This window comes from Sceloporus undulatus, chromosome 2 (genome assembly GCF_019175285.1).
Source record: "Sceloporus undulatus isolate JIND9_A2432 ecotype Alabama chromosome 2, SceUnd_v1.1, whole genome shotgun sequence".
Lineage (NCBI taxonomy): Eukaryota > Metazoa > Chordata > Lepidosauria > Squamata > Phrynosomatidae > Sceloporus > Sceloporus undulatus.
Window position 1 is genome coordinate 266,805,107 of NC_056523.1, and position 27,847 is coordinate 266,832,953.

The window sequence follows — 27,847 nt, forward strand, 5'->3', positions numbered from 1 at the left end:
TCTGAGGCTAAGAGAGTATGATTTGCCCAAGGTCACCCAGTGGTTGAACAGGGATTCCAACTCTGGTTTCCATCATGCTAGCTCTCTATTATATTCTATAAACTGAGTGTGTTCCCAGTGCAACTCCAATATTGATTAAAAATACTGTGATATATTTGTCTCATCTTAATAGTATTACATGGCAACCCAAACCTTGTTTAATTGACTATAAATAAAAAGCCCCTAGAAAGTGAAATACCACCTTTATGAGTACAGTTTCACTAATTTTCATTCCACTTATTGTCATTGTGGGGAAATTAAATCATCTGCTTAACATTCTGTTTTAGCTTTGTTCTCTAATAGTGTCCTGTTAGATTGCTCCCTTAGTATTATCTCCACATCCAAGAATCAAATTCCAGTGGTTGAATATATGATCACGACTCTCCACCTTAAATCAGGATTATAACTCTCAGCCAGATGGTGCTTACTATCTGATCAGAATGATGTATCTTAAGACAGACAGAAATGTACTACAGTAGGCCATGTGTAAACAACAAAGGCAGAGTAATGAATAATTCATACCCCAAAGCCATTGACTAAAAGAAACATCTAAGCCCTTCCAAAAGTGTTTGTGTAAGACTGTAATTATATTTAGTGATTGCTACTATTAGGTTACAAGCAAATAATCAGAAACTCTAAATTTACATTTTCGTGGGAGTAAGGCAAAGCTACATTTGCTTGTGTAAACTCTTTACAGTTGACTGAGTTAAGCAAATTCCTGCTCATAGGAACATAGCCAGAAATACAAAGGAAAATGGAATGATGCTCAAAACTTAACATATAGTGGTATTTTATTGAACTTTCAGGTTGAGTAATATGCATTAGCATGCAAAATAAATCTGTTCCATTCTCTGAATGATATCTAACATGCAACTAGAGGCTTACCAGAGCCTACCAAATTGCCTGTCAGGAATGTGTTAAATTTACAGTCTGATTTTCCATGCAGCACATGGGCAGTGGGTTGTTTCATTTAATTTGGTTTTGTTTAAAATACTCCAGTAAATTATCAATACCATTAGAAGTCTAACTCTGAGACTCTTTTTTTAAGTCTTCAGAATTACTGTTATGTGGTCTTGGTTTTATCCTTTTGGAGGAAAGCAGCACTGACAGGAACTGACTGCCCACTGGAGCATTTCGGATGTCTGCATGTTCCTTTTGCTGTCAATACCCAGAGGTCGAAAGGTTCAGAATCGAATGCCCTGTGACAGGAAGGCTTCTATGCAGAGTGTTTCTCAGACCCAAAAAATGAAAAAAAAAAAAATTAAAATTGTGCATAGTTTCATAATGAGTAACTATTTCTGGAAATGTCACATTGCAGTATCCCCGGCTCAGCTGTCTGCGCTTATGATATTCATGACATTGCTAATGTATTTACTGGGAGATTCAAGGAACAGAAGTCTCCAGATTCAATATGGACACCAGTTCCTGATGAACGAGTGCCTAAGCCCAGGTACTTTTCCCTGCCAAATGTTCTAAAGGTGGGGACTGGGGATTCAAAGGTTTTCATAGTGGTGGAAGATTTAGTATACAGTATAAATGGTTAAGATAAACAGGGAAATGCAGAAGAGATAGAAGCTCAAAGAAAAGTAAACAGGTTCATGCTACCCTCCACCACACATATAAGCCCTTCCGAAGTGGTTATAGTGAAGCGGAAGTGAAATATTATGCTTGGTGGGGTAAAAAACAAGTCTAAATCTTTCTTCTTTAGAAAACAGGAACGAATTAAACCATTTCTTGAGAAGCAGATGTGATTAAGAGTGTAGCTTGATGTTGAGCCAAGAAATAAAAAAATTCTTGGCACATGTTCCAGTGGGCCTTGATACTCAATCACTGTTATCCCTGTTTAGTAGACAGGACAGCAGCAATAGGTCAGTTCCTCTGCAGATAGAAGGCACAACTGGCTGGCAAATCCTGTGTCCTATCTGGGGAAATCTGCTTTCTCCTAGTTCCTGACTCCCCCTTCTGCAGGGGAGCACAGCCAATGTTTGTTCACGGACCAACCTTTCCATTCTGTTTTCTTGCTCCTTGTCACTCCTATGTAGTCAACAGAGTGAAGGTCAGAGTAGAGCCAAGTTCTTACCACTTTGGCTTTTGTTGCCCCAACTGCTAATGCTCTCTCCTCTGTAACATGGCAAGGAAATACCACATCCACCTCTCCTACTCAGACAGCAAATGCTGCTCATGACACTCTACTGTCACAGCAGCTCAGCTCAGTGAAAACCAGTATGGACCTTTCCACAATAGAGAGGGTCCATGTATGTACCATTTCTAATGTAATTTCTGCTCAAGACATAAAGAAGTGGTGAGCTGTGGTATCCTGTTAAACTCCATGGACTCCACAATCATCTTCCCCTCTCATCAATCCACCTACAGTTTCTCCAATCAATCAACAAATTAAGGATGCTGTGTTAGCCAGCACAAACACTGTGAAAGAAGGTTGATTCCTCCTTATCTTCAACTTCCTGCTCTGGCTTCAAAGACGTGCTGGTGCAATACTAATGGTTCCTTTCTCTAGAAGTATATCCCTTGGCTTACATTCATCAGCCTATGCAAAATATTCCCCAACCTGCTCCCTCAGCTCTCATTTGAAGGCATGCCTGTTCAGGTTCTACTCCAGGCGGGGAGGTCAAATATTGTTCCCTAAATATGAGGGTCAGAAACATCAGATGCTCTGGCTGTCCTTTCATCTAAATTTAGGAGGATGATAACAAAGATATGGAGTGTTCCCTTAGAATCATTATCAGAATAAATATTCTGGGAAATTTCTTTCCCAGAACCCCTAACAATTAATGACCCACACCCTGTTGAGAACCACTGTTTTCAAGGAACTTCTGCCTTTTTGTTACTGCTTAGGAACACTGAAGGCGTGAGAAGGCAACAAAGAAACATTCATGCAATTTACACCTCAAAAACAGCAACATGCACAAAAAATCCCAAACACTCCTCTATTCTTTTACAGAAATAACCAGAAGATGGAAGATTTTTCTTCCATTTCCAAGGAGAATATCAAGACTCCTATTAAACGAATTGCAGTGACAATTTACCTTACAGTAAATTAAGTCTTACATTTCTATAGAAGTAGGTTTGCCAGTTCAAAATTATCCCAGGTCCTGAAGTGTCCAGACCAAAACACCAGCCCTTGGTGAGGACATTAAGCACTGTGCATTAAGTACCAACCGTAGTTCTCATAGCTTGTCTTTCATATATATATATATATATATACACACACACACACACACACACACACACACACACAAAGAGAGAGAGAGAACATATATTGCTGTTTGGAAATTAAGACAAAATTTTAAACTGAAATGAGGGGATCAATTTTTTCCCCACCTATGTAGCATGATGTGATAAGCAACCTTTAATATAACCTATTTGCATTTAGCCAGAAGGCAGATGCAGAGTAGAATGGAGGGTAAACCCTGACACCAAAACAATGGGGGGGAGCAACTAAGTAAGTAAATGTACTGACCCCCTGGAGAGTATTGCAGCAATGAATCAATTAAGCTTTGCAAATTGTTGTGAGCTGATGCTGTGCTAGCTGAACTGGAGATTTGCACACAGCTGTTTCCTCTTGCCTGGAGCTGAGCCCACCAAACAAGGGAATTTGTACCCTTGTGTCCCACCTGGAAATGACCCACAAAAACTGGAGACTCAGGGCTAGGTCCTGAGAACTGACAGTCGTAATGACAAGGGAAAGTCCATGACTTACAAGGAGGATGTTTGTTTAACTTCCACCTCCCTTCTTGCTTCTTAAGGTATTTATATTTCATTTCCTTTTTGTCCAAAACTGTTCCAATATTAATATGTGCATATTTTATGCCTCTTTTGCTACCAGTTGTGGTTTTTATTAAAATAAAATTCTTCAAATAATGCTTCATTACAACAAAGCACAATTTCGTAATTTGGCTCATGGCTATTAATTAATTAAACCTTACTGGCAGTTCCTCAGTCTACACATCTCTAGCAGGCACTGTGTAAACTTCAGTATCTCATCTGTAGTGTGAACTCTGAAGAAGCAGAGCTATTGTACACAACAATAAATAGTAAAGAAGAGGACCCACATAGTCGGGCTTCATAGCAAAAGAAAGTAGATTTTTCTGTTGCCAGTATGTGGCTGTTTTGGCCCTGCTTCCATGAAAGTACTGGGGAGATTCCAGGAAAAAATTGAGCATATTTGTCTTCCAGTTATCCAAGACAGATAATACTGTGTCTTATTAAAAGACTCTGCAGATTCATGTTTAAAAGGCTTGGGTTTTCATACTTGTCAAAAAATAAAATGTTCTTGGGAGCTATACTAAAGAGTATGTTTACTCTTATGTTGGCTGAATTCACCCTCCAAGCTGTGTTTTTTAAGCAGCTTTTATTTCACACTTCCAGGGGGAAAAAATGTAACATTTCCCTTTCAAATTAAATGTAAAGGGCTCTTAATTCTAAAACTGAGAGCCTGGCAGAAGTAAATCTGGATCATGTTTAAGAAATGAACAGAACCTTGCCAAACTCTGTATGTGTTTATTGGGTTCTATGTAGATCGATGAACTGTGAACTTGCATTTTATAAACTTCATAAGCTGCTTAGGAAATTTATGTGCAGTAATGGTCATAAATCAGGTATTCCCATGATAATGCATAACCAAGTGCTGAATGCTAAACTTGTACAATGGAATCACTAGGCCCGAAGGAAATTTAAGAATGCCTCCGCTGGGGACATTGTTCATTGTTTATTTTCTTTTACAAAGCCTCTGGCCCACTCTCACTTAATAACTGATGCTTTTAAAAACACTTTTGTAGAATAGTTGTACAAAAGAAGTAAATCTTCTCTCATCCCCTTTTTAATTTAGGCCTGGTTCCTGTGCTGGTTCGACATCACTTGAAAAGTACACATATTCCAGTGAATTTCCAGATGACACTTTAAACTTCATCAAAACACATTCTCTCATGGATGAAGCAGTACCATCAATTGTCAACAAGCCATGGTTTCTACGGACAATGGTCAGGTAAATAAGCTTTCCATCAGATTCCTTTCATGGGTTCTCCCCAGCACTGCTCCCAATGTATTTCCTAACAGAATCTCATTCACATTTTTTGAAATTTCTTAGACATGTCTCTCATCATTCTTGATAATCTAGCCAGGACTTGGACAAAGAAAAAAAGTGGACAGTTTTTTACAGGGGTGTTAAGAGCATAGCCTCTCAAAATCTATATTGCTATTGGTTCTATTTAAAACACTCTCATAAAATAGTTTGGAGTCTGGAATGATAACAGATACAACAAAGTCTATAGATGGTTTCAAATTATTCAGGATAATGAAATCCTGAACAGACGTACTCCAGTGCAATCCCTGTAAACTACTGTATATACTCATGAAATGAGTCTAGAAATTTTAGTGAAAAAATGAACCCAAAAAACCCTGGGTTGACTTACCCATTGGTCAATGTAAGAACTGTATTTAACTCATATTTAAAAAGGAACCATACCCTTCTTTGAGAAGAGTGGTGAAAGATGAGATTAGCTCATTTTGGGAGCCCCTAAATGAAGCAACAATCCCAGTACTTTCTCTACTGTGCCACCACTTCAGAACTTTTTGAATGCCTGAGCCAGAAAATGGTAGCAGTGGCAGCTCTTTGGCACTTCCCCTGAAAGGAACACCAAGAGGATTCAGGCTTTGAAGGTTCTGAATAAACAGATTATCACACCAGGGCCAATAGCACAACAGCCACGCTGTTTGAAGATAATGAAGAATAGCACAATAGTAATCTAACTTTTCACACAGTCATGTGATCATGCAACATAAAAATCATGCAAGATAAAAATGATAGAGAAATGCAATTGCATTCCACATACATCCACTTTGGTGGCATTATTGCAGTATTATCAAATGTTTCATACACATACTGTTTTGGCACAACTGTGCATGTCTGAAAAGCATGGTTATGTCCCGAACAGAACAAGATAAAATTCATAGAATTGATATATTTCAGAATATTATTTTTATCCAATTCAAAGAAAATTGTTCCCTACACCTCAAAATAATATAAAAATCCACTCCAAACCTGATCCTAGCAATGAAAATGAATTGTGTGTACCTAAATGCACTCTGGGAAAAGGTCCCAGATTGCTCAATGATAGCACGAATGAAGTGTTCTTAGCTTCTGCATCTTCGTGATAGCGGAAATGACGCATTATCGGCACGCTATTTTGGGGGATTCTCTGTGAATAAGAAGCTACAGAAGCATTGCAAGTTGTAAACGGGAGCAGTGCAGGATGAGTGCCACATCTTGTGAAAATCTTCATGCTATTGCGCAGTCATGATGGGAACATTCCATTTTTCTCGAGTTTCTTATCCCCATCTGATAATGTTCTAAGACATTTGTGTATGTTTGTCAGCTTTTCTTGATTAAAGTCAGGCAAAGTTATCACATCAAAGTTAAAGGCTATAATCCCTGCTAACATAGGCCCGGTGAAATTCGGGCTTTGGAGAACAGAACATCCACACACTCCAGAGCCCTACCGTGCCATAATGGCTCATCTACACGGGGGCCGTCATGATGACGTATGCGAGCGCAGTGTCCAAATAGCACCACACCGTGCAAACATCATCAGCGCACATGTGGGCACCAATGGTGCCGGACATGCACCCTAAAAAGAATCCGTTGGGAACAAGGCTGCAGTGTTTGATTGCTGCAGCCTCCGTGTGGATCAGAAAGGGGCGGTGTCTAGCCCATCTGTATCAGGCCTTAGTCACCTTTTTTTTTTTACTTTGCCTTTTCATCCTTTTGGACATACGTGTGTTTTCTTAGCCCTGCCTTTGCCTGGGTGCCTCCCCCACACATCGCACAGCTGCCATATACTGTGGTTTCCTCCTCATCCCTCCAGCCTTAGGGGGAGCACAAACAGTTATGCCTGCCAGAATTTTGTAAGTTCTTTGGCATCGTTGTCCTTTTCCTCGTGAGATCCTTTGTCACATGCCCCTGAGTTTTTCCCTTGATATATCCACAAGTTCTATCATAATTTTGGATTATGTCTACTCACATGTTTACTCAGAAGTAAGTGACTAAATTCATTGGGATTTACACCCAGGTAAATGAGTTTAAGGTTGCAATCAAAGGTAGTGTTTAAATTCTTGTGGATTAAGACAGGGATACAGAAATTGCCTTTGTATTTCAGGGGAACTTTAGTCATCCATGTGCCCTTGCCAAATAAATCAAGGCTGTATGAGAAAGGACCTCTTCTGTGGTGGTACTCTTATCTCCAGAATAGAGAAAACCACCTGGCACCTACATTATGCATGTTTCAGTTCCAAGTAAAAGATGTTTTCTTTTTCCCAAGCATGTTAGGAACTGATTTCACTGCATATAGACATTTGCAGTTTTTCCCTGCTTGTGATGTTATTCTTTGTCTTATATTTGCTGCTGGTGACTTCATTTTTATTGCTATTTTGTATTTTATAAATTGTATTCCAATCAGAGAACTTAAGGTATTCAGTGGTTTAAAAACATAATAAATACTCAAAGATAATTCTAAAGTTTTTCTTTTGAGTCTACATTATAATTACTTCAGTAGAAACCTCTGTGTAAATATATCAGACAGCTGAAGGAAATGTTGATCGGATATTAAATCTGTCTGCCAGGATGTTTCCAGGACATGCTGATTTATGTCAGGATATGATATGTTAAGAACAGCTCTAATGTTTACACAAGTGTTTAAAGAAAACAATTCACTTCCCAATAATCCTATGTCAGCATAAGAAGAAATGATGGGGGGGGGATTTTCCTTTTTGAGGATACATAAATGAGGAGACTCCAGAATCTGTAAATTATCTGTAAAGCAGATCAGATGATATGTGAGCTTTGTTTTGCAGGCTGATTTGTGCATTATTTCTTCATACATCCAAACCACACTTGTGCATAGATTGTATGTATACATGTGGGAATTGTGTGGCCCACTAAAAGCATTTAAAGTGCGGCTCCCAGTTATTAAAACCAGAATAGCCAGTAGTTAGGAATGCGAGGAGTTACATTTCAACAACCACTAGCAGGTCATACAGGCCCCACCCCTGGTTTATATGATATACACATCAGAGCTTGAAAATATCTGTGGCTGAACAGAATGTTGCCTTTTTCCCATTCCTTTCAAGCAAAGGGTTAACAGAACACATTAATGCATATGGGGGCCATTAAAAATAGATTCTAATCCCTGAAGACCCCTCCCTCATGAAAAAAGTATACTAGGGTTGTGCCAAAAGCAAAGCCTTATTTCTCTGTTTCTTCCATCCAATGGAAGCTCCCTGGCAAACACTCCATAGCTTGGTTCGCTTCACAGGTGTATCTCCAGGTGACTGAACTGATACAGTTTACTTTTGGCTCCATTTTGGTCCAGTTTAGGCCTGTGTCTATTGGGTGAGATGGTTTAATTAAGAAGTTGTGTTTATCCATGAATAAGTAAACTCTCCTTATAAAATTACTAAATAGTTACCTGTATAAAGTGAAAAGAATGCCAAAACAAATGACATGCTAATGATATGGTTATTATCTGTGTATTTATTATCTTATCTATATTTAATATTTCCCAATATGGAATCCACATTAAAACTAAATTAAAATCTGTAATGCTGTCCTTTCAGATACCGCCTGACCAAAATTGCTGTGGATAACGCTGCTGGACCAAATCGGAATCACACTGTGGTTTTTCTTGGATCAGAGAAGGGAATAATTTTGAAGTTCTTGGTCAGGACAGGAACCAGTGGTTTTCTAAATGACAGCCTTTTCCTAGAGGAGATGAGCATTTACAATTCTGAAAAGTGTGTACCATTGGTTCTTTCTCTCTATATATATGTGTGCATGCGCGCGCGCGCGCATGCAAATTTAATTCTGAATTCCCACTTATTGTGTGACTTCCACAAGGAAAATACCTAAAGGAACTGCTTTATTATTATTGAATTCTAAATATATGTTTCTCTTTCCTTGTTTTTATGACATTTAACTTCACCATGAAAAAATAACCAAGATCAACACATTCCAAGAAATAATTACATCCTCACTACAACCACTATCACCACACATCACACACCAAAAATAATTGGTAGGAAATGGAACTTGTTCAAATAGCCATCTGCTCATCCCCAAATAAATTACAGTATTTGGAGTTTTGGTAGCTGAACGTTTCCCACTGAAACTATCACTGTACATCTCAGTAACCACACCCCAAAATGGATAAAATCTGTGACAATGAAAAAGATAAAAGATTTCTTATGCCATCTTAAATCATGTCAGCATTGTATGATAATGAAAATACTGCTTAATAGTTGTGAAATGCTAAGGCTAAGGTGTAGGAGTGGAGGTTTAGTCAGGCTACAAACTGGGTCCACTCTCTCTCCTTATTTATTCATGCCTGAGTCATTCATCAAGGTTTCCACCATACTGCCTTGGATAAGCCAACATGTAGTGCATCTACACTGCAGAAATGATGCAGTTTGACAGCACTTAACTGCCACAACTATTCTACACAATCCTGGAGTTTGTAGTTTTTGAGATGCCAGCATTCTTTGGCAGAAAAGGATAAAGATCTTATAAAACTACAAATCAAAAATTCCATGGAATCACAGCACTTTAAAGTTGTGTCAAATTGCATTATTTCTACAGTGCAGATGCACCCCTTGTCTGATTTAAGAAGTGAAGTGGAGTTGGGCCTGATTAATACTTGGATGGAGGACACCAGGGAATATGAGGAATCTTCAGATAGGGCTAGAAAAGAATTTCTTCTGAACTCCTCAAGAGCTACTGCCGGTCAGAATTGACAGTACTGGGCAAGATGGACTCAGTTTAAGGCAGATTCCTGTGTTTCTCCACCAATGAAAGCTGGATCCATCCTCTTATCTCTTGACAACAGTCATGTTTATTTGGGTAATTGATTGGTTTAGGCAATTTTACTCTTCTTTATCCCAACTTTTACTGTGCCTTTTTGATACTACTTGACAATGCAGGAGTTGTTTGCATGCTGTGTATGGCAAGCTGTAAGGCAGAGGAGTTAGGGATAGATTATTTTCCCCTTCTTTCATTTTTTCCTTCAGCCAGACTTTTATAGTAGGTGCCTCTAGTTGGAAAATATCTCCTTGTTTGTAAGGCATCTTGCAGCAAACAATCTATTGGCTTAAATATTGTAAGATTAGTATATCATCTAAAGAAATAGCTGGGTTGTGTACATGCCTCCCCTGCTAAGCTGAATATTTCTAACTGATTTTATTCAGATGTAGAAATATTGTGCCATAACTGAATTGATCAAGAATGATGGACCTTGCTTTTCTCTCTTCCCTAAACCAGGTGTAGCTATGATGGAGTAGAAGACAAGAGAATTATGGGCATGCAGTTGGACAAACGAAGCAGTTCCCTTTATGTAGCATTTTCAAACTGTTTAATAAGGGTTCCCCTGGGAAGGTGTGATCGCCATGGCAAGTGCAAAAAGTAGGTATACCTTGGCATTTCTTTTTCTCAATCTTAATTCAGTTCTCAACACTAACATCTTGTTAGAGACATACACAAGCATGAATCCAATTGTACATCTGTAAATCTCTCTCTTTTTTTGGTTGTTCTGGAGGATGGTATCCCTCCCTCCACAACAGCCAAAGCACACTCCCCAAGACTCATCTCTGGAGGCCCCCAGTGCATCTTAGTGGATGATGTCATTGGCCTGCATCTGGCTTTGAGGACATAACCAGATGCTCTTCTGATCTCCCTGCTCTCCAACAGCCACTGAATACCTGTAGGAAGCGACAGCAGCTAAACAGAGAGTCTGGGTGGGGTGAGGAATTGAGAGGACAAATGTGGCGTTGTTCCACTTGCAGAACTTTTATGCTACTTTGTGCAGTAGAGGAACTCAGCCTAATACTGACACACTAGTACTGACACTGAAATACTGAATGCAAGCAATTCTGGAATAATCTATACATCTCTTTTCTAATAAGGGCCTGCATAGCTTCTAGGGACCCATATTGTGGATGGATGAAGGAAAGTGGGACATGCATGCAGCTATTACCTGGAACAACGTAAGTCATAATTACCTCTGCCTATCAGTTTTAATAACAGTGTTGTCAGTATGTTTTTGGACACAGCTTGGCACTTTAGTGAAAACTAACAGGCAGTAATAGAAAAGTAATAAATGCCTGCTTCATTTCAATTCTCTCTGCTTCCATAGCACAGTTAATGCAAATTTCATTTTGTTTAGGCTGTATGTATGTGTAACATGGCCTGCCCCCAAAAGCAATGGCATTGTTGTTTTAGTTGTCCCCATCTATATTTAACATTTAAGATATCTTTTAGGATATTTAGAAATTGATCCAGCAGAATTTTTTTACTGGTTGAGTAATGAAGGGCAAGTAACCTTTTCCAGTTCCCTGAACTGCCCTGGGTCCCATGAAACACTGAGTACTCTCTGAAACATAGTGGGATGTGGTGCTGCTTCACAAGAAATCTGTGAAAAGCATCCCCATCTTTCAACCAATGGGAAAATTCTCAGCAGAACTATACTCGGGCAGTGTCTGTGTAGGGTTGCCATAAGCCAGGACCTCCAAACCGGGACAAATGTAGGACAAGTGTAGGACAACATTTTCAAATGTAGGGCGCAATTTTTTAAAATGGAGGACACGCAAAAAAATTGATTTTTTTAAAAATGTTAATATAAATGCATGTTTCTTAGGCATGATCAAAATGGAGGACATTTTGACATTCTTCCTGGATAGAAGTTTGGTATGTAGCACTGTGTGTTGGACTAGGACTCTGGAGACTAGGAATCGATTCCCTGCCTATTGGGTGACCTCAAGCAAGTCACACTCTCTCAGCCTCCTCAGCAGAAAGCCATCACAAACCTCCTCTGAACAAATCTTCCCAAGCAAACCCCAGGATAGGTTTCCTTTAGGGTCACCAAATGATGGAAAACAAGTTGAAGGTTCACAAGAATAAAAAACAACTGAGTACTGTACCTTTAAATGCAGTGGAGGGTCCAGCATGGTATAGTGGCCTAGGACAATGGGAGACCAGGGTTCAAATCCCAGCCTGGCCATGGAAACCCACTGGGTGACTTTGGGCAGCAAGTCACACTCTCTCAGCCTTTCAGGGGAAGGTAAAGTCAACACCCCCCCCCCCCCCGAAGAAACTTGCCAAGGTAACTCGATTCTGTAGACTAACATGGCTATATCTTTGGATTATTTCTGCAGTGTGTTTTGGGCCATAGTGCGGTTTAGGTCCAAAACAGACTGCAAAAATAATCCAGTTTGAGACTGAATGAACTGCCCTAGCTCATTGGAACTGTAGTTTTGTGACAGAATTCAAAGATACAGTTGGATTCGTCTGTAGAAATCAGTACGTAGAGAAATTTTGTAGCATGTTTGAGACTAACTGAAAGAAAGAAGTTGGCAGTATGAGCTTTCCTACACTAAAGTCTACTTCCTCAGATGCATTTGACACACAAAAAGGGGAATATTTTAAGAATGCTACAACCATCTGAATCTAGGGTCGCTATAAGTTGAAAAGGAGCTGAAGGCACACAACAACAACAGAGGAGGAGGAAGGGGAGAGAAGAAAAGTGAAGGAGTAGGAGAAAGAAGAATAGGAAAAAGAAGATAGGAAGAAGAAGAGGAGGAGGGAGAGGGGAAGAGGAAGAAGAAGAGGAGAAGGAAGAGGGGAAGAAGAAGAGGAGGAGGAAGAGGCAAAGTTTCCTTCTCCACTTCGGCTTCATCCTGGGACTGGAGCTGAGGAAAGGAGGGAAGCCCCCCCCCCCCCCGGTCAAAGGAGAGAGGCCTACACAGGCCTCTCTCTTTCCCCCGCCACCGCTGCCACACCAAACACACAGCAAATGGCAGCCCCAACCTCCCCGACTCTAGTCCCCACAGCCCTGCCCAGGCCTACCTGGGCTCCTCCTCCTCTGGGACAGCCACTGCCCCTTGTGGGCTGTTGGAGGCACCGCAGGCAGCTTCTCCTTGCCAAGCCCAGAGGAGAAGGAGCTGTGGGCCTGAGGCAAGTGCAGCGGAGGTGCGGTAGCACCCGGGCCCCTTTGGCCCGGGACAAACTGCTGAAACCAGGCGGGGACAATTCCAGAGCCCCAAACCTGGGATTATCCCGGGTAAAACCGGGATATGGCAACCCTATCTGTATGGAATACTCTGGGAGCAGCCCAAAGTATCGTGGTACCAAAGCTGCCCTTAAGTCCTCCTATTACCTGGGCACTCCAGAGTGAAGGAGAGCAACTGTTTGCATGTAAATCTTGCTGTGTCACCCACCGCTGTTGCCAGCAGCACATGTTGCTTCATCTCAGGTTGAAAATTAGGTGGCCAACATTGATCACATAGCCAAATGCCTTATTCTGACCTCTGAGGGATTGACTCATGGCAGTGTCAGTGGGACACATTGTAAACAGCCACCCAGTTTCACTCCAGAGGGCTTCAGATTTTCTGGGAAGTTCCAAAGCAAAGGGTAGATTTTAAATTCAGTTTAAGGATGCTATACTATGGGTTTGGTGCTGAAGTAGCCATACGTTTTCAGGACAATAAACACCAGAACTTGGGATTGGGCCTCTGCATCATCTGTCCTGATCCCCATGAGGATGAAGGGAAGATATATTATTTGGCCCTTACTGACAGACAGAGCCCTTGAAGACATTCATTTCAAATGATTGATGCCACACACACACACACACACACACACACAGGACCAACAGGAAAGGGTAAAGTAAGAGGGCCCTCTTATATTGCATTGTGTAAATATTAACTGGTTTTGCCTGTTTCTTTCTTTCTCTTCTAGCCTCTATGACCTGTATGTGACGGGGCTTGTAAGTGCATAAATTCACATAATACTGTCTCTTTCTGTGTTTAGACTAGCATTTGAGCAGGACATAGAACATGGCAATACTGAAGGCCTGGGTGACTGCCAAAGTAAGTGAAAGTATTTTTACTGTTTTGTTTTATCTTACGTTAGAGAACTTCTGTACGTGCTTGAATGCTGCCAGTTCAAAAATCAGCAATGGTAGAGGGATAAGATCTTAATAACAGTGGAAACAGTACCTAAAGGAGACCTAAAAGAAGGAAAAGAAGAAATAGCAAGGGTAGCATTCAAGGAAATGTCGTCCTAAAAATTCCTCTTGTTTCAATGTCAATTATATTGGAAATAAAACCCGATTTTGAAGGACATTTAATTATAGATCTTACCAGGGTTGTGTGTCAGAACCAAGTTAATAGAGGTGAGTACTTCTGAACTCAGAAATAGGAAGTAGGGCTGTGCTGCGATGGGGTTGGGGGAGTTCACTTCTTCTACATGAAATGCTTGGTCCTCTTTTGGTGATTTTTCCCCCTCCTGTAAGGAGTGAAAATGTTTTCATAGTAGAAACATCGGTCACTGTCACACCGAATGAGCTCTTTGAAACCCTGATCAGTTGCTACATCAACACGAGGGGGGGAGGTGTTGGTTGGTTTGAAAATGGCAATTTTTCCTGTCATGAGGCATATTCAGGCACCTGATTGGGCCCAAGAAGCCTGGGAGATCCTGACATCTCTCCTGGACCCTATATTTGAAGATGGTGGGGGAATGTTCTGGCACCAGTCATCTGTTAATAAAATAAAATATAAATAGGTATAGTTGACCATCATAGATTTATCCCAAATATCCTAGAAGTTTAATAGTTCTGAAACATTAGGGGTGTTCGAGAAAATGTCTGCTGCTCCATTATTATTTTTTTATCCTGAAAGCAAAAAATGGCCACTACAAATAAACTATGACAGCCCTTGTGGTTTTGCAGCAACTACCATCCTGCACACACAATGTTCTACACAATTAGGGGACATATACAAGGTAACATCTGACAATGGAAGCCAGGAATGCCAAAACAAGAATATTTTCAATGTCTTTCCAATGCTAACATTGAAATTAAATTGAAATTAAATGTTTTAAATCAAAAATGTTTTAAGAGCTGGAAGAGCCCTGCTAATAGTACCTTGCATTGTGCCATTTATCAAATGAAAAAGTTCCCTAAAATTGTGGTAGATTGAAACTGTAAACTGGCACAAAAACTATACTTTAGAAGGAAGTTTTGAGAGATACACTCATCCCTCCACATTTGCAGCTTTGACTTTTTCAGATTTGATTATTCATAGATTTTATTTATATGTTATCTCTAGGAATATTTAGGTCTTCCAGCACAACTCTGTGGTCAACTTTAAGCAAAGATCTCAATGACGGACCTAGAGATTCCTAGAGAGAACACTCTACTAGGCATTTGTAGCTCCTCCAGCACAACTCTATGGTCAATGTCTGGGAGATGTTGACCACAAAGTTGTACTGGAGGACCTGGAGATTCCTGAAGGGATGTTCTTTCAGATAAAAACATAGTGCTTTTGTTATTTGCAGTTTTTCCATATTCGCAGGTGTCCTGTGCCCCTAAGCCCAGCAAATGTGGAGGGATGAGTATATTTTGAGTCTCTTTATAATTATCTTTATCCTCATTTTGAGGATGCAACCAACACATATTCACAATCAGATTACAGCTACAAAGTTTTAATAAAAATGTACATTTGTTCAATATTATGTTAAATAAAAACATGATTTCTTCAGTGAAGTAGGTTTAGATTTTGTCATGGTCTACATATCCATTCAGAGGAGTTCACTTGTTGTAATGTAGGTAAACCAAGATTCGTCTCTAACACAGTAGATAAAGGGGGGAATGTAACAGGGACAAGAAGGGGCCTCTTAAACTTTAACTGACTGGCTAAAACATTGTGTGGGTGGTGGAACTGTGGTCATTTCATCCATGAGAAAAAGCCCAGAATTCAGGGGATGGGCAAGTATTAGTTGTGTGTACAGACTGAGTCTCCCTTATTCAAAATGACTGGGATGAGAAGTGTTTTGGATTTCAGATTTTTGGGGATTTTGGAATACCTGTATTTGCATATATACACATGAGATATCTTGCCAACGGGGCCCAAATCAAACATAAAATTCATTTATGTTTCATGGACATCTTATACACATAGCCTGAAAGTAATTTAATATAATATTTTAAATAATTTTGTGCATGGAGCAAAGTTTGTGTACACTGAACCATCTGCAAATAACGATGTCACTATCTCAGCCACCAATGAAAAAAAAGTGGGTTTTGAAATATTTCATATTTCAGAATTCCAGATAAGGGACCCTCAACCTGTATTTGTATGAAATAACTTACTGATTCCTCTCCTCTGAGACCATATTAATTTTTAAAATAACATATGTAGAATATCAAAGGAAGTTAAGGCATACATCTTTGAATAGCTATTTTTCACTATCCCTGTCCCGAAATCATTTGATCTTGAGAAGACTGAAAATGACTTTTTAGAATATAAAATTAAACAACTTGTTGTTATTAAACAAAAATAATCTGTACGACTGCAAATGTGTAAGTTGATCATATAAATACTACCAGATTAATGACATTTATAAACTAAAAGAGAAATTACTAAGGGGGGAGACTCATTATTTCATTCTTTGTCTCTTTCCTGCTCCAAATTTCCCTCTGCAGGAGTCAAAATGTGTGTTTTCCCCTTATTCTGATATCTTTAGCCTTCAGAGTCTCTGGCCCCTCAAGAAACCATGAAAAGATCAGCAGCATTCTCATTGAGTAAGAAGAAATCAAGATAATGTAAAGCTATCAGAACAGAATCTACCCCTAGAGATAAAAAACACACACATGGCCAATTATTTAATGTTTAGAACTCATGAACTACATTGAAGAAGTAACCTTCTCTAACTCTTAAAACCAGCCTCTATGTGTTAACCTCAGGAGAAACATTTAGAAGCTCATATGCCAGAAGTCTTTTAAATTACTGCCTCTGTGCCAAGGCTTTACACAAAGCGGCCATATCATAATTCCTTTAGCAGCGGTTAAGGATAATTCAAGGTGCATCTTCAACTCACCTTAAATATCCTTATCCTCATAACTTTAATTGCCTTTAATTGGTTAAAGGAGAAGGGGAAAGAAAAGGAGAAGACGAGATTTAACTGAGGAGGAAAAAAGAATGTGGTGATACCTTTTAAACACATCCAGCTCCATCGCAAGGTGTATCCACACTGCAGAAATAAAGCAGTTTGACACCACTTTAACTGACATAACTCTGTCCTACCAAATCCTGAGATTTGTAGTTTGGTGAGGCAACAGAGCTCTCTGACAGACCAGGCTGAATACCTCTCCAAACTACAAATCCCAAGATTCCACAGGATGGAGCCATGACAGTTAAAATGCTTTATTTCTGAAGTGTGGAAGAGCTTCAAGAGACAAGTACTTAAAGGTCAATTCCACTGAATTTGGGGTTTATGTCTCTGTCCTGAATACTAAACATATTAATCTAAAGATAAATTTCACTTATAATAATGCGTTCAGGGGTGCTAAATTATTTATTTATTTACTTATTTATTTAGAGAGTGTGTGTGTATGTGTTATATATATGGGGGATGATTATCACTCCTGGCTGTTAAACAAGATTGTAGCCAAGTATTTTGGGGGAAAGAAGCGATAAGTAAAAAAAGAAAGAAAGAAACAAAGAGAGTATTTATACTCCGCTCTTTAGCCACAAAGACTCTCAGAGCAGCTTACAAATGGTTAATTAGACAGTTCCCTGCCCTCAGGCTTACAATCTAAAAAGACATGACAGAACATAATGTCAACATAATGTCAATGTCAACATAAAATAGATAGACACATTTAGTTGGTCTATGAGTAGGTCTGCTGAGGCTCATGAGATTACTTTAGAAGTGCCTTGAGTTGCCACAGTCTACCTTTCTGATTTGAAAATAGTATCATTCTTTGGGTATACTTTAAATGTGTTTTTATTGGCCTAATAATGAGGAAGGTTTCACATGTTTATGTGCACTATATAGATTGTAGTGCATACTGCATAGATTAAAACTTTGTACACCAAGCTTGGTACCAAGCAGCCATCTTGTTGTATGCATTTCTTACCATTGATAGCAGTGCATAAAATAAAAGCACAGAAGCTTAGCAAGTAACATATATTAATTCACATGAAATACTATTTTGGGTTCCCCCATAAGTAGCATGGTGCTCATATTATGTATTCATTAACTTCTGAAGTATGTTTTCCAGTTGAGTGACCTTATTTCTCTTCACTATCATCTTGTTCTAATAAATAAATAAATAAATGTTAAACCCTTTCATGAATCTTTCCCTCTAAACATGTTTCTGTGCACTGGTATGATTATGTCCTGTAACTGAACAACTAGGCCATACTGTGAGTTTGATTCTGCTGATCTGTCCACCAACAAAATATTTTTCTCCCAGTTTATGACGGTACCTTAATAATTTCCCTGGCATTCACTGTTTTTTCCCACTGGAATTAGAAACCATGACATCTTTCATTGCATTACTCACTCTCATTGGCACAGAGGATACTGTTCTCCAGATGTATGTTTTGTTATGAATTCCACCAAAACTGAATGAGAGCATTTAAATGGGCATTGAAATATAACAGTTTAAATATATAAGAAGTAATGATCTCAGAGATTAATCTTTCTCCACAACATTATAGGATCCCACTTTGTTATGCTGAGTCAAATGAGTTAGCTTACGGTAGCTGTTAAACTAATTGACTTTTTTGTAAAACCAGCATACAGAGCAGAGTAGGTTCAGGTGAATTCCAAAAAATTCCAAGGCCAGTCGGGCCCATACCTGCAGAGTAGAAAAATGGAAGAAGTGGGGTTTTGTCCAGCTTTCTTCTGGTCCAAAGCCTCTGCCACTTTGGCCATCATACCACACTTCTTTGCCACAATTGCTACCAGAGTTCTAGGGTTCCAACTTTGTCTCAGTGTGGAGTAAATAACCACCCATGGAGTTATACTACCCTTGCATTGCACAACCCTATAAGGAATACCAACCAGAGGTGCAGCTATCGGGGGGAGGGGGGGTTGAGTGTGTTGCTCCCCCAATAAGATTTCTCCCCCCTCCCCAATGATATGAAGTTTCTTCCGGTCTCCAAATGTCTAGCATTACGGTAACTTAAAATATCAGTTGACCATTTAGAAATACATTTCAGGCATCCAAAGGAAGGGGACAGGTAAAGTTATCAAGGGAATGCTAACATTGCAAACAGAAGAGTTCTGCCTGTGAACCATTTTCAAAGTCTCCTTCTCTGGAATGCTAGAAATTTGGGGCACGAAGGAAAATTTCATTGGGAGGCAAAATTCTTATTTTAGGGGGGCAAAGCCCTGATTATCCTTCCCCCATTGCTACCTTTCTGACACCAAAGTAGCACAACACATGTATAGTGGTTGTCATTGCACATTGTCAACCATCCTGTTACACCACCTCAAGCACAATGCTTGTTTGTAGTCTGTTTTCTCTATGCACAATAGTTCCATATGTGGAACCTCACTTCCACAGGCATTATACAACTTAACCAGTGTTATGTCACTAGCGGGATGCCAAGCCTGATGCTGGTGAAGCAGGTGCTTCAGAGCTTTCTATAAGGGCTGGGAGTGGGATCTTTCACTCTATGGAGATCATGCTCAGGGACCATAACATTGCAGGCTTTCAATCTAAAAGAAATGCTAAAATTGTCTTATACACTGAGATTCATTCCTATGCATAGAGCTAGTTATAAGTAGTACGCACAAGACTCATTTCTTTAGAAGGCCCAAGTAGCCCACCAGACTTTACCGTGGCACCTTATATAAACCTGCCTTTACCTTTGTTAGCATTCCCTTTGTTCTTTTAATAGATTATTCATGTGGTTTGTCCATTGCTTGTTGCCTTTTCTCTTAAACTAAATTTACTCGTGCAAAGAGAACCTTATTGTCATTGTATCCCATTGTTTATGACTAAAGCCTCTGTTTATAAACACACTCAGCTCAAATGCCCATTTTAGCAATCAGCCACTGTAGAGGGTTGGAGAACCCTCCACAGTGGTGTGTAGTGCAGCATAGAAAGGGGAAGTAACCAGGCTCAATGCACACTGTCCTTTAGAATCAAGAGTAGCATGCTTCTCTTTGCAAAACATCAAGCTTTAATTTAAGGCAAGATGCCAACAATAAATATTATAAAAGTATATGAGATAATCAGCTCAAATTAGTAGACATTGCCACAATCTGAAAGAAAAGTAGAAAATATGTATACTGTACTGGGCTTCGTGGTTAGAGAACTCAGAGTGATATTAGAAATAATTCTTTCCCCTCCCCCTTCCTCCCCTCTCTCTTTTTTTTTCAGATTCGTTCGTAGCACTGAATGGTAAGGAACATCCCTAGTTACACTGTTTTAATACCTGTCTGTGCTGATCAATTTTGGAGGATTCATATGTTTTACAATCTTGACAAATATTTCCATTTTTTTTATTGTTTTAATATTGTGCCCTAATTTATTTTTTCATAGACATTTCAACTACTTCATCAGATCATGAAATGTCTTATACAGCAGTATATGGTCAGTTTTGGATTTTTTTAAAAAAAAAATCTTCCCCAGATTCCTTTGTTAGTTTCAGACCTAAAGTAGATAGTTCCATTGTCATTTTGGGGCCTAGTTCACTAAACTGATACAAGACTTCATCTTGTTCCTTGTAGCACCAATATTTCAATCTTATCCTCTCCAAGGTTGTCCTTTAATTCATCTTAATGCAACATTAACGAAATAGCTGGTTTGCACTGTATAACTTTTAAAAAGGCAGATATTAGGAGACAGGACATCATTATTTCCTGGAAAAAATTCTGATGTCTGGAAGCATACCTTGTGATTTAAAACAAAATTCAAGAAGAAACATGCTGGATTAGAATTTGTGCATGTAATCTAGTATGAAATGTGTCTCAGCAGGATACACAAATGTATTTATATTCTCCAACTCATGCCCCTCAGAGACTGATATCTAAAGAGATACTGGAGAATACCGCACAGTGTTCTGAGAATGTTCTGGGAACCCGATGGGAACAGAACGCATTTAAGTATACTGTACTGCATGTATGTGTTCCCATCAGGTTCCCAGAACGTTCCCAATGTGTTCCACATGTGTTCCAGGGAGGGGCCGGATTAGATGTGTTCCCAGCGAGCTGTAACGTTCTCAGAACATTCCAAAAGAGGTCTGTGCAGTATTCTTATCCGTTCCCAAAGCCGTTCCCTCATTCCTCCGTCTCCTGATTGGCTGAAAGAATGCCCTTCTCTTTAGTCCTCCAAAGTCTTGGAGTATGCAAAAATGTTTATTGCCAGATGATGCCCCAACGTTTTATAGGGGCTTGCCTTCCTTCCCTCCAAAGGGAATCTTCAGACTCCCTTCGGAGGGAAGACAAGCTCCGGCGGGGTCAGTGAGGCTGAGAAGCACTCTCCCGGCCTGAGTCCCTAGGCTTACTGAAATCCCCCACCTCCCTTCCCCATAGGATTCAATCCAAAAACAGAGTTTAAAAGGAGCAGAGGAGAGCCCAATGGGTCTGCATTTGGGAGAGATTTTAAACTCCGTTTTTGGATTGATTCCTATGGGGAAAGAGGAGAGAGAGAGAGAGAGATGGCAGGGCATCCCCATAGCCAAGCAACCTCTGCCTCCTCAGATGCAGACCCATAGGGCTCTCCTCTGCTCCTTTTAAACTCCGTTTTTAGATTGATTTCTATGGGGAAGGGAGGTGGGGGATTTCAGTAAGCTGAGGGACTCAGGAGAGGCGAGCTTTAAGCCCCAAGCCTCCCTTTTTCCTGTTTCCTGGGAGCAGCGCCAACTTCCCCCTGAGCTGTCCAATGTTAGCAAAGTTATACGGAGTCAAAACAACCACAGAGTGGAGACGTCATCAGTACACAGCCCACAAAATGGAATACGCATGCGCTACAGCAAAACGTTCTGGGAACGTTCTCAAGAAAAAGGGACGCACTGTGCGGTAAAATGCGTTCCCATCTCGTTCCCATCACATTCCACTTTCCTCAGTGCGGTAATATCCGTTCCCAGAACATTCCGTCTCGGAACGTTCTGAGAACGATATGCGATAATCTCCAAAGTCTCTGGTCCTAGAAGGAATATACTCATTATTAATAGTAGCCATTTAATATTCTCTACAAATGTAACCAGTCCCATTTTAAAGTTTTCCAAAATAACAGCCATCACTATATCTTCCATATTATTGTTGATATGTTCTAGCATTTTAACAGCATCACATTAAAATCATAATACTATTCTACATTAAATTTACATATTTAATTTACAGTGTGGCTGCTGCCACACTGGATAATTAATACAGTTTGATACTACTTTAACTATTATGGCTCCACTGTATGGAATCATGGGATTTGTAGTCTGTTGTGGCACAATAGCTCTCTGCCAAAGAAAGCTAAATATCACACAAAACTACAAATCCCATAATTTCATATCATTGAGCCATAGCAGTTAAACCGGTGTCAATCTGCAATGATTTTGCAGGGCAGATGGAGCCTGAGTTTCTGTAAAATCTCCATAAAATCTAAAGAAGTTCCTGGAATTCTGCAATGGGGGGTGTACCTCTCCATAACAGTGTCTCCCAGTGATAGCTTAGGAGCAGTGATTACATTTTTAAAAGGCTTCAGCAGCCCCACACTTTTTAACACACTCTCTATGTATGCCTTTCAAAATCAGAAGTAGACTTCTGACCGCTTCTTCTTCTTCTTTTTTCTTTTTTGAGGAGATGTTTTTGGGCAACTTATGCAGCCCCTAGAGAGTCCTGGGGCAGAAAGTTGCCTTCTAGAGCTCCTGAGTTACCTACCCCTGAACTCAATGTTACACTGGTAAAGATGATCCAAAGTACATATTGTGGTGATACCTTCATTAGAAGGCAATCAAAAAGCATAAAAGTAATCAAACTTACCTTTGAAGCCTAGGCAAACATGGAGTAAAGCATGGAGGGAAAGAAAAATGATGTTGTTAGAGTCTCACAAGTTTGCTCAGCTTATGCCAAGCCCTCTGTAGATCCTCTTTTCATAACATCTTGAGCATTTTTCTTCCCTCTGCGGTGTTTTATCATCTTTGCCTGATGAAGGAAGTGGGCTTCAAAAGCTAGCATAATGAATTTTGAGTCTTCTGGTTAGCTTAAGAGAGATATCATAAGCATACTTGGATTTTGGTTTTATAGTCAACATGGCTGTCCATTGAACTGGTAAACTTACTATACCAACCTCAGATTTGTCAAAATAACTGAAAGACAGAGTGAACACTAGTAGGAATAAAATGGCTGAGAATAGGGGATGCTTAAGTCTTTCTCCAGGTTGATGGTTTGCTCTAGGAAACATCCTTCAAGTAATCTTCCACTCAGCCATACCTTGAAATAGATTGGCCATGTCTCCACTTTACAGAAGACAGCCCTCTATTTATAGGCATCTTTGATTTGAAAACCTATATTGTTCATCTAGCCTAGAATTGTTGACTCTTGAATGGTAGAAGCTCTTGGTGTAAAATTAGGACACAATTTTGTCTCTCCTTTTTGTGATGCACCATTGACTACCCCTCTCTGAAACTGAAACCGAACCAAGCTGAGGAGAAAACCAACTTGGTGGACATTCACACTAGACAATTAGGATCGCTAGTGAGACAAGAATTGAGCACACAAATATGCAACATATTCTGATGAAAACATGTTGTTTTCTTTCCCTCTTAAATGCTAGTTCTCCCCTTACTATGCAACAGGTGAAGAACAATGAAATAGAACTGAGCTTTCCAAATCCATAAAAGTCCAAGAGCTTTATCACACTAGGGGAGATCCCGTGGGAAAACGGGAGTTAAATGCGATTTAAAGTACATTCAGATTTAAACCAAACTTGTTAATTCGGTTAGTTTATCACACTAGGGACTGCCCAAGTGAAATAACTGAAGTTAATCCGAATGAAAAGCAGAGAAAAATGGCAGCTTTTTTACTTTCAGATTGAAAGTAAAAAGCTACCGTTTTTCCCTGCTTTGCGTTTGGATTAATTTCGCATTATTTCATGTTAACTGTGACGTTGTGGGATGACCTTTGTGCATTTCCAAGTTTTCTTTGGTTTAAATTTAGTTTAACTCTCATTGTCCTGCGGAATCTCACTAGTGTGATAAACCTCTCACTAGTGTGATAAAGAGAATCAATTAACTTTCACACATCAGTTGTAACATAGCCAGTCCCAATAGTACCAAAACATTTTTCCTAAACTTGTTTTCCATCTGTGGTTATACATTTACAAGTGACATTTGTTTGCCAGTATAATAATAACAACACAGGAAGAGCAGTGGGGAGATGTCTGATCTTTACTTTGCATGAGGTGCTTCATATTAATATAGAACCTCTGCTCTGTAAACAATGAAAGACAAGTTTTAAATATTATGCCTCAAAATATCTTACAGCAATTGAAACATTGTCAGAACGGGGTTTGGAAAAAGGGAGGGCTCAGGACATGGGCTTCATTGCTCTTACAAACAGTAAGATCACTTATTTTTAAAACACTTTATTCTCAAGAGAAGATATAATAACTCCTTTAGTCAAGCAAATATGCTTTTAGCTAATACAAGGATCGGGTAGAATAGGCTTTGATGTAGGCTGTTCTACCCTATAACTAGCTTGACTAGTCCTAATTATGTTTAATTGAATGGAAACTGTCTAACTTAGATGAAGCTTTATTAGAAGTTTTCTGAGTCCTTTAGGAACACCAACAACATGATCATCCATTGTGTACCATCTGCAAGTTTCCCCCTCAAAGGTGCCTTTCTGCTCTAGTGAACTCATATAATTGCTCTCAAAAGGATTATATCTGGTACCTTGCAGGATATAGTAGATCCTCCCAACTACCATATTCATTGTTATTGAGACTGCTGTGTGCAGAATGAAGGCCAAAGTACCCAATGGATTGAATCTCACATTTGCTTCCTTGAGCAGCTTCATCATCTGAGTAGTTCTGCTCAGAATGGTCTCATCGGCGGAAAGTGATGGGGAAAATAAATTATTTTCACCAATTTCATTCTCCTGCAGCCTCCAGCTCCCTGGGATCTTCTGGAGAAGATTTTCAGGCATTGAGGTCTGCAAAGAGAGTTGACAAAAATTACCTACTGAAAAGTATCTGCAGCTAAAAAAGCCTTTCATGGGAGACAAATGCTAGATTTACAAAAGCATTTTTGAAGGAAGATATAATTGCCTCAATACATCAGAACTCTAGCACCTCTTCCTGAATGCTTTTCCTCACCTTTTTGCAAACTTTTTAAAGCTGTTCTTGGACTAATGTTCTTACGTTATAAAGAACAAGCTGAAAGCAAATTGTAACACCAGCAGTCTCCCAACTCCCTTTTTTGAAAACACTTTTCTTCAGTACTTATTTTTATATTGTATTTATTCATTTGGAAGCTGTGCACTTTTCTTCAGCATTGAGAACCACATAGTTTAGCTTTTTATTGTTGTTTGTTGTTTTCTAAAGGCTTCAGTAAACAGGATAGCAACCCCTCACAGCAGTACTCTTCCCCAAGGAATGGATTGAACATTGGCTCATAGACTGCAGTAGTATACAAAGTGGACAGTATTACTGCAGCATAAAAGCCAAAAAAGATCAAATGTCAACCAAAGCAGTTAATACATTTCACCCTTCATCATATTTACCAACTGAATCTTCAGCAACTAGAGGAATGGGCCATTTTAATTGCTGCTTTGTCCATTAAGTGTTAAAAAATACCACAGAAAATACATTGTTTTCCTGCCTTTTGCATCACACCAGTATTGCTAATATCTTGATATGGTCAATGTGTAATATCTTTTCTCACATCATGAAGTCAAAATTCACAGCAATGACAATGCAGGAGCCAAACCACTTTTCCTCTTCTTCATGTCTTTGCTCAAAGTGCCACATAAAAATAAATTTATTTCCTTATTTTATAAATTTATTAGAATGCCATTCATTTCTTCATTTCATCTGTGTTATAACTCTGTAAAAGAATCAATTTTTACCAGCAAATGCAATTATGTAAACTAAAATGTAAATACTGTGGATTTCTTAGTGAGCCATAAATAGTTAACTGGCAGAGCAAAATAGCATAGTTAGTTCCCCAGTGCCAAGCCAATAAATATGCTCCTCATGAGCTCCACCATTATATACACTTTTTTCCTTATTGCTTGCTTCTCCCCATCACTTGCTTATTCAGTCTCGGTTTTTTGGCATCTGCATTGGCAACTAAATCCCCTGTAATTGTTCCTAAAACAGGTGACAAAAGTGAAAAGCCCACATATCTGACCTTTCGTACACAATGGTTTCCCTTAGCCAGAATGACCATGCCAGCTACATAAAGCACAGCTGTTCTGTCAAAAAATCAGATACATGCACAGAGATGGGAGGACAAAAGAGACTTTACCCATATTATTTTACTCATTTATGCATCAGTTTTACTGAACAAGGCCCCCATTTTGCCACTGCTGCCTCTTGTCTTCCTCTGTAGAATTGATGTAACTTTTCCAGTTCATTGTCTTACTAGGTTGCTCTAGTCATTTAACACAGTTGTGTATAGAGCACCATAATGTCTGCTTAACTCTCAGAAAAAATATAACTTTGTATTTCTAACAAAATTTTCAAGAGCATCATCATATAGCCCTCTAGTGGTATCCAGATTCCTTTTTTTACCTTATTACTATAACTCTGGAGTATTATAAATCAGTTTGTGCTAAATGTGTGTTTGTATGTTGCCAACCTCTGAATCAGTCTCAGTTTAAAAACCTGAAATCTTGCATTTTTCAATTGCACTTGAAAAAAGCAATGCTTGAAAAATCTATATTGATGCTACCTCATGAAGATTGTAGTAAATATTTTAATACAGTAAATTTTAATTTGGGGGTGAGTATTCAGTTTAATTTCTTAGTAGCAATTAAACTGAAATATTTTTTTTTCAAAACTCAGCTGTACTATATAAATTGTGCATGCCTAATTTACATTATTATTAATCATGATACTCAGTAAGGATAGGAATCAGATAGGATTCCTTACTGTGAAGATCATAATCATAATTTGTAATTTGTCCTTTTTCTTTTCATTCTGGTATGTAGAAGTCATATTTTGCACTGTGCAATTTTCACTAGTACAATATTTATTGTTGTTGTGTGCATTCAAATCATTTCTGACTTATGGCGACCCTAAGGCAAGCCTATCATGGGATTTTTGTGGCATGTTTCATCAGAGGGGGTTTGTTATTGCCATCCTGAGGCTAAGAGAGTGTGACTAACCCATGGTCACAGTATACCTGCATCCAAAGGACAGTAGGCTGACAAGCCAGTGCCTAAGTATACCCTTTGTACATCTGAGGCCAATTCAGAGTGTTTCATGTGGCAGACCCCCCCCCCCCCCCAGAAATGCACAATAGTACATTGATCTGTCTGAGCTTTAGGCAGTTCCTTATCCACTATATAACAGTGTTCTTCACCTTTTCAGAGTTATAGACCCTTTAAAGAATCTGACAAGCATTATAGACCCTGCTCTCCAGAAAAAAACATATACATCAACCTGTAGATATAAAATTTTAAAGTTTATTACATTGAATAATGTATTGTTTTGTGCCTTCAAATCCCACAAAGCAGACCTAAGGGTTTTCTTGGTAAGATTTATTCAAAAGAGGGTTGCCTCTGATGTCCTGTGAGGCTGAGGACTTCGCCCAGGTCACCTAGTGTTACACTGTTACATTACATTTATCAGATAGACAATTCCAGAATGGAAAAAACATACAGTTAACACTTTTAAAAGACTAATTTTTGCCTTAACATTTTCCATAGCAGAAAAAATTCAAAGCAAGAAGCTCAAAGGAAATTATAGTAGAGATATCATTTTTGCACCCAGTTCATAGACACCCTAGG

The 27,847-nt window shown here is 39.2% G+C and overlaps 1 protein-coding gene across 6 annotated transcripts in view; it reads left to right on the forward strand.

Moving 5' to 3' along the window:
* The window catches only part of SEMA6A (semaphorin 6A), a 220,669-nt gene that overhangs the window by 158,121 nt on the left and 34,701 nt on the right, over nucleotides 1-27,847 (forward strand). For 3 of the 6 annotated variants that reach the window (XM_042450270.1, XM_042450269.1, XM_042450272.1), the window contains 8 exons: nucleotides 1,358-1,489; nucleotides 4,886-5,041; nucleotides 8,668-8,844; nucleotides 10,364-10,504; nucleotides 11,005-11,085; nucleotides 13,907-13,965; nucleotides 20,277-20,297; nucleotides 20,439-20,489. In XM_042450270.1, the coding sequence (XP_042306204.1) occupies nucleotides 1,358-1,489; nucleotides 4,886-5,041; nucleotides 8,668-8,844; nucleotides 10,364-10,504; nucleotides 11,005-11,085; nucleotides 13,907-13,965; nucleotides 20,277-20,297; nucleotides 20,439-20,489 (818 nt within the window). The remainder of the gene's footprint in view (nucleotides 1-1,357; nucleotides 1,490-4,885; nucleotides 5,042-8,667; nucleotides 8,845-10,363; nucleotides 10,505-11,004; nucleotides 11,086-13,906; nucleotides 13,966-20,276; nucleotides 20,298-20,438; nucleotides 20,490-27,847) is intronic. The other 3 variants (XM_042450271.1, XM_042450273.1, XM_042450274.1) reach the window with 2 other exon arrangements.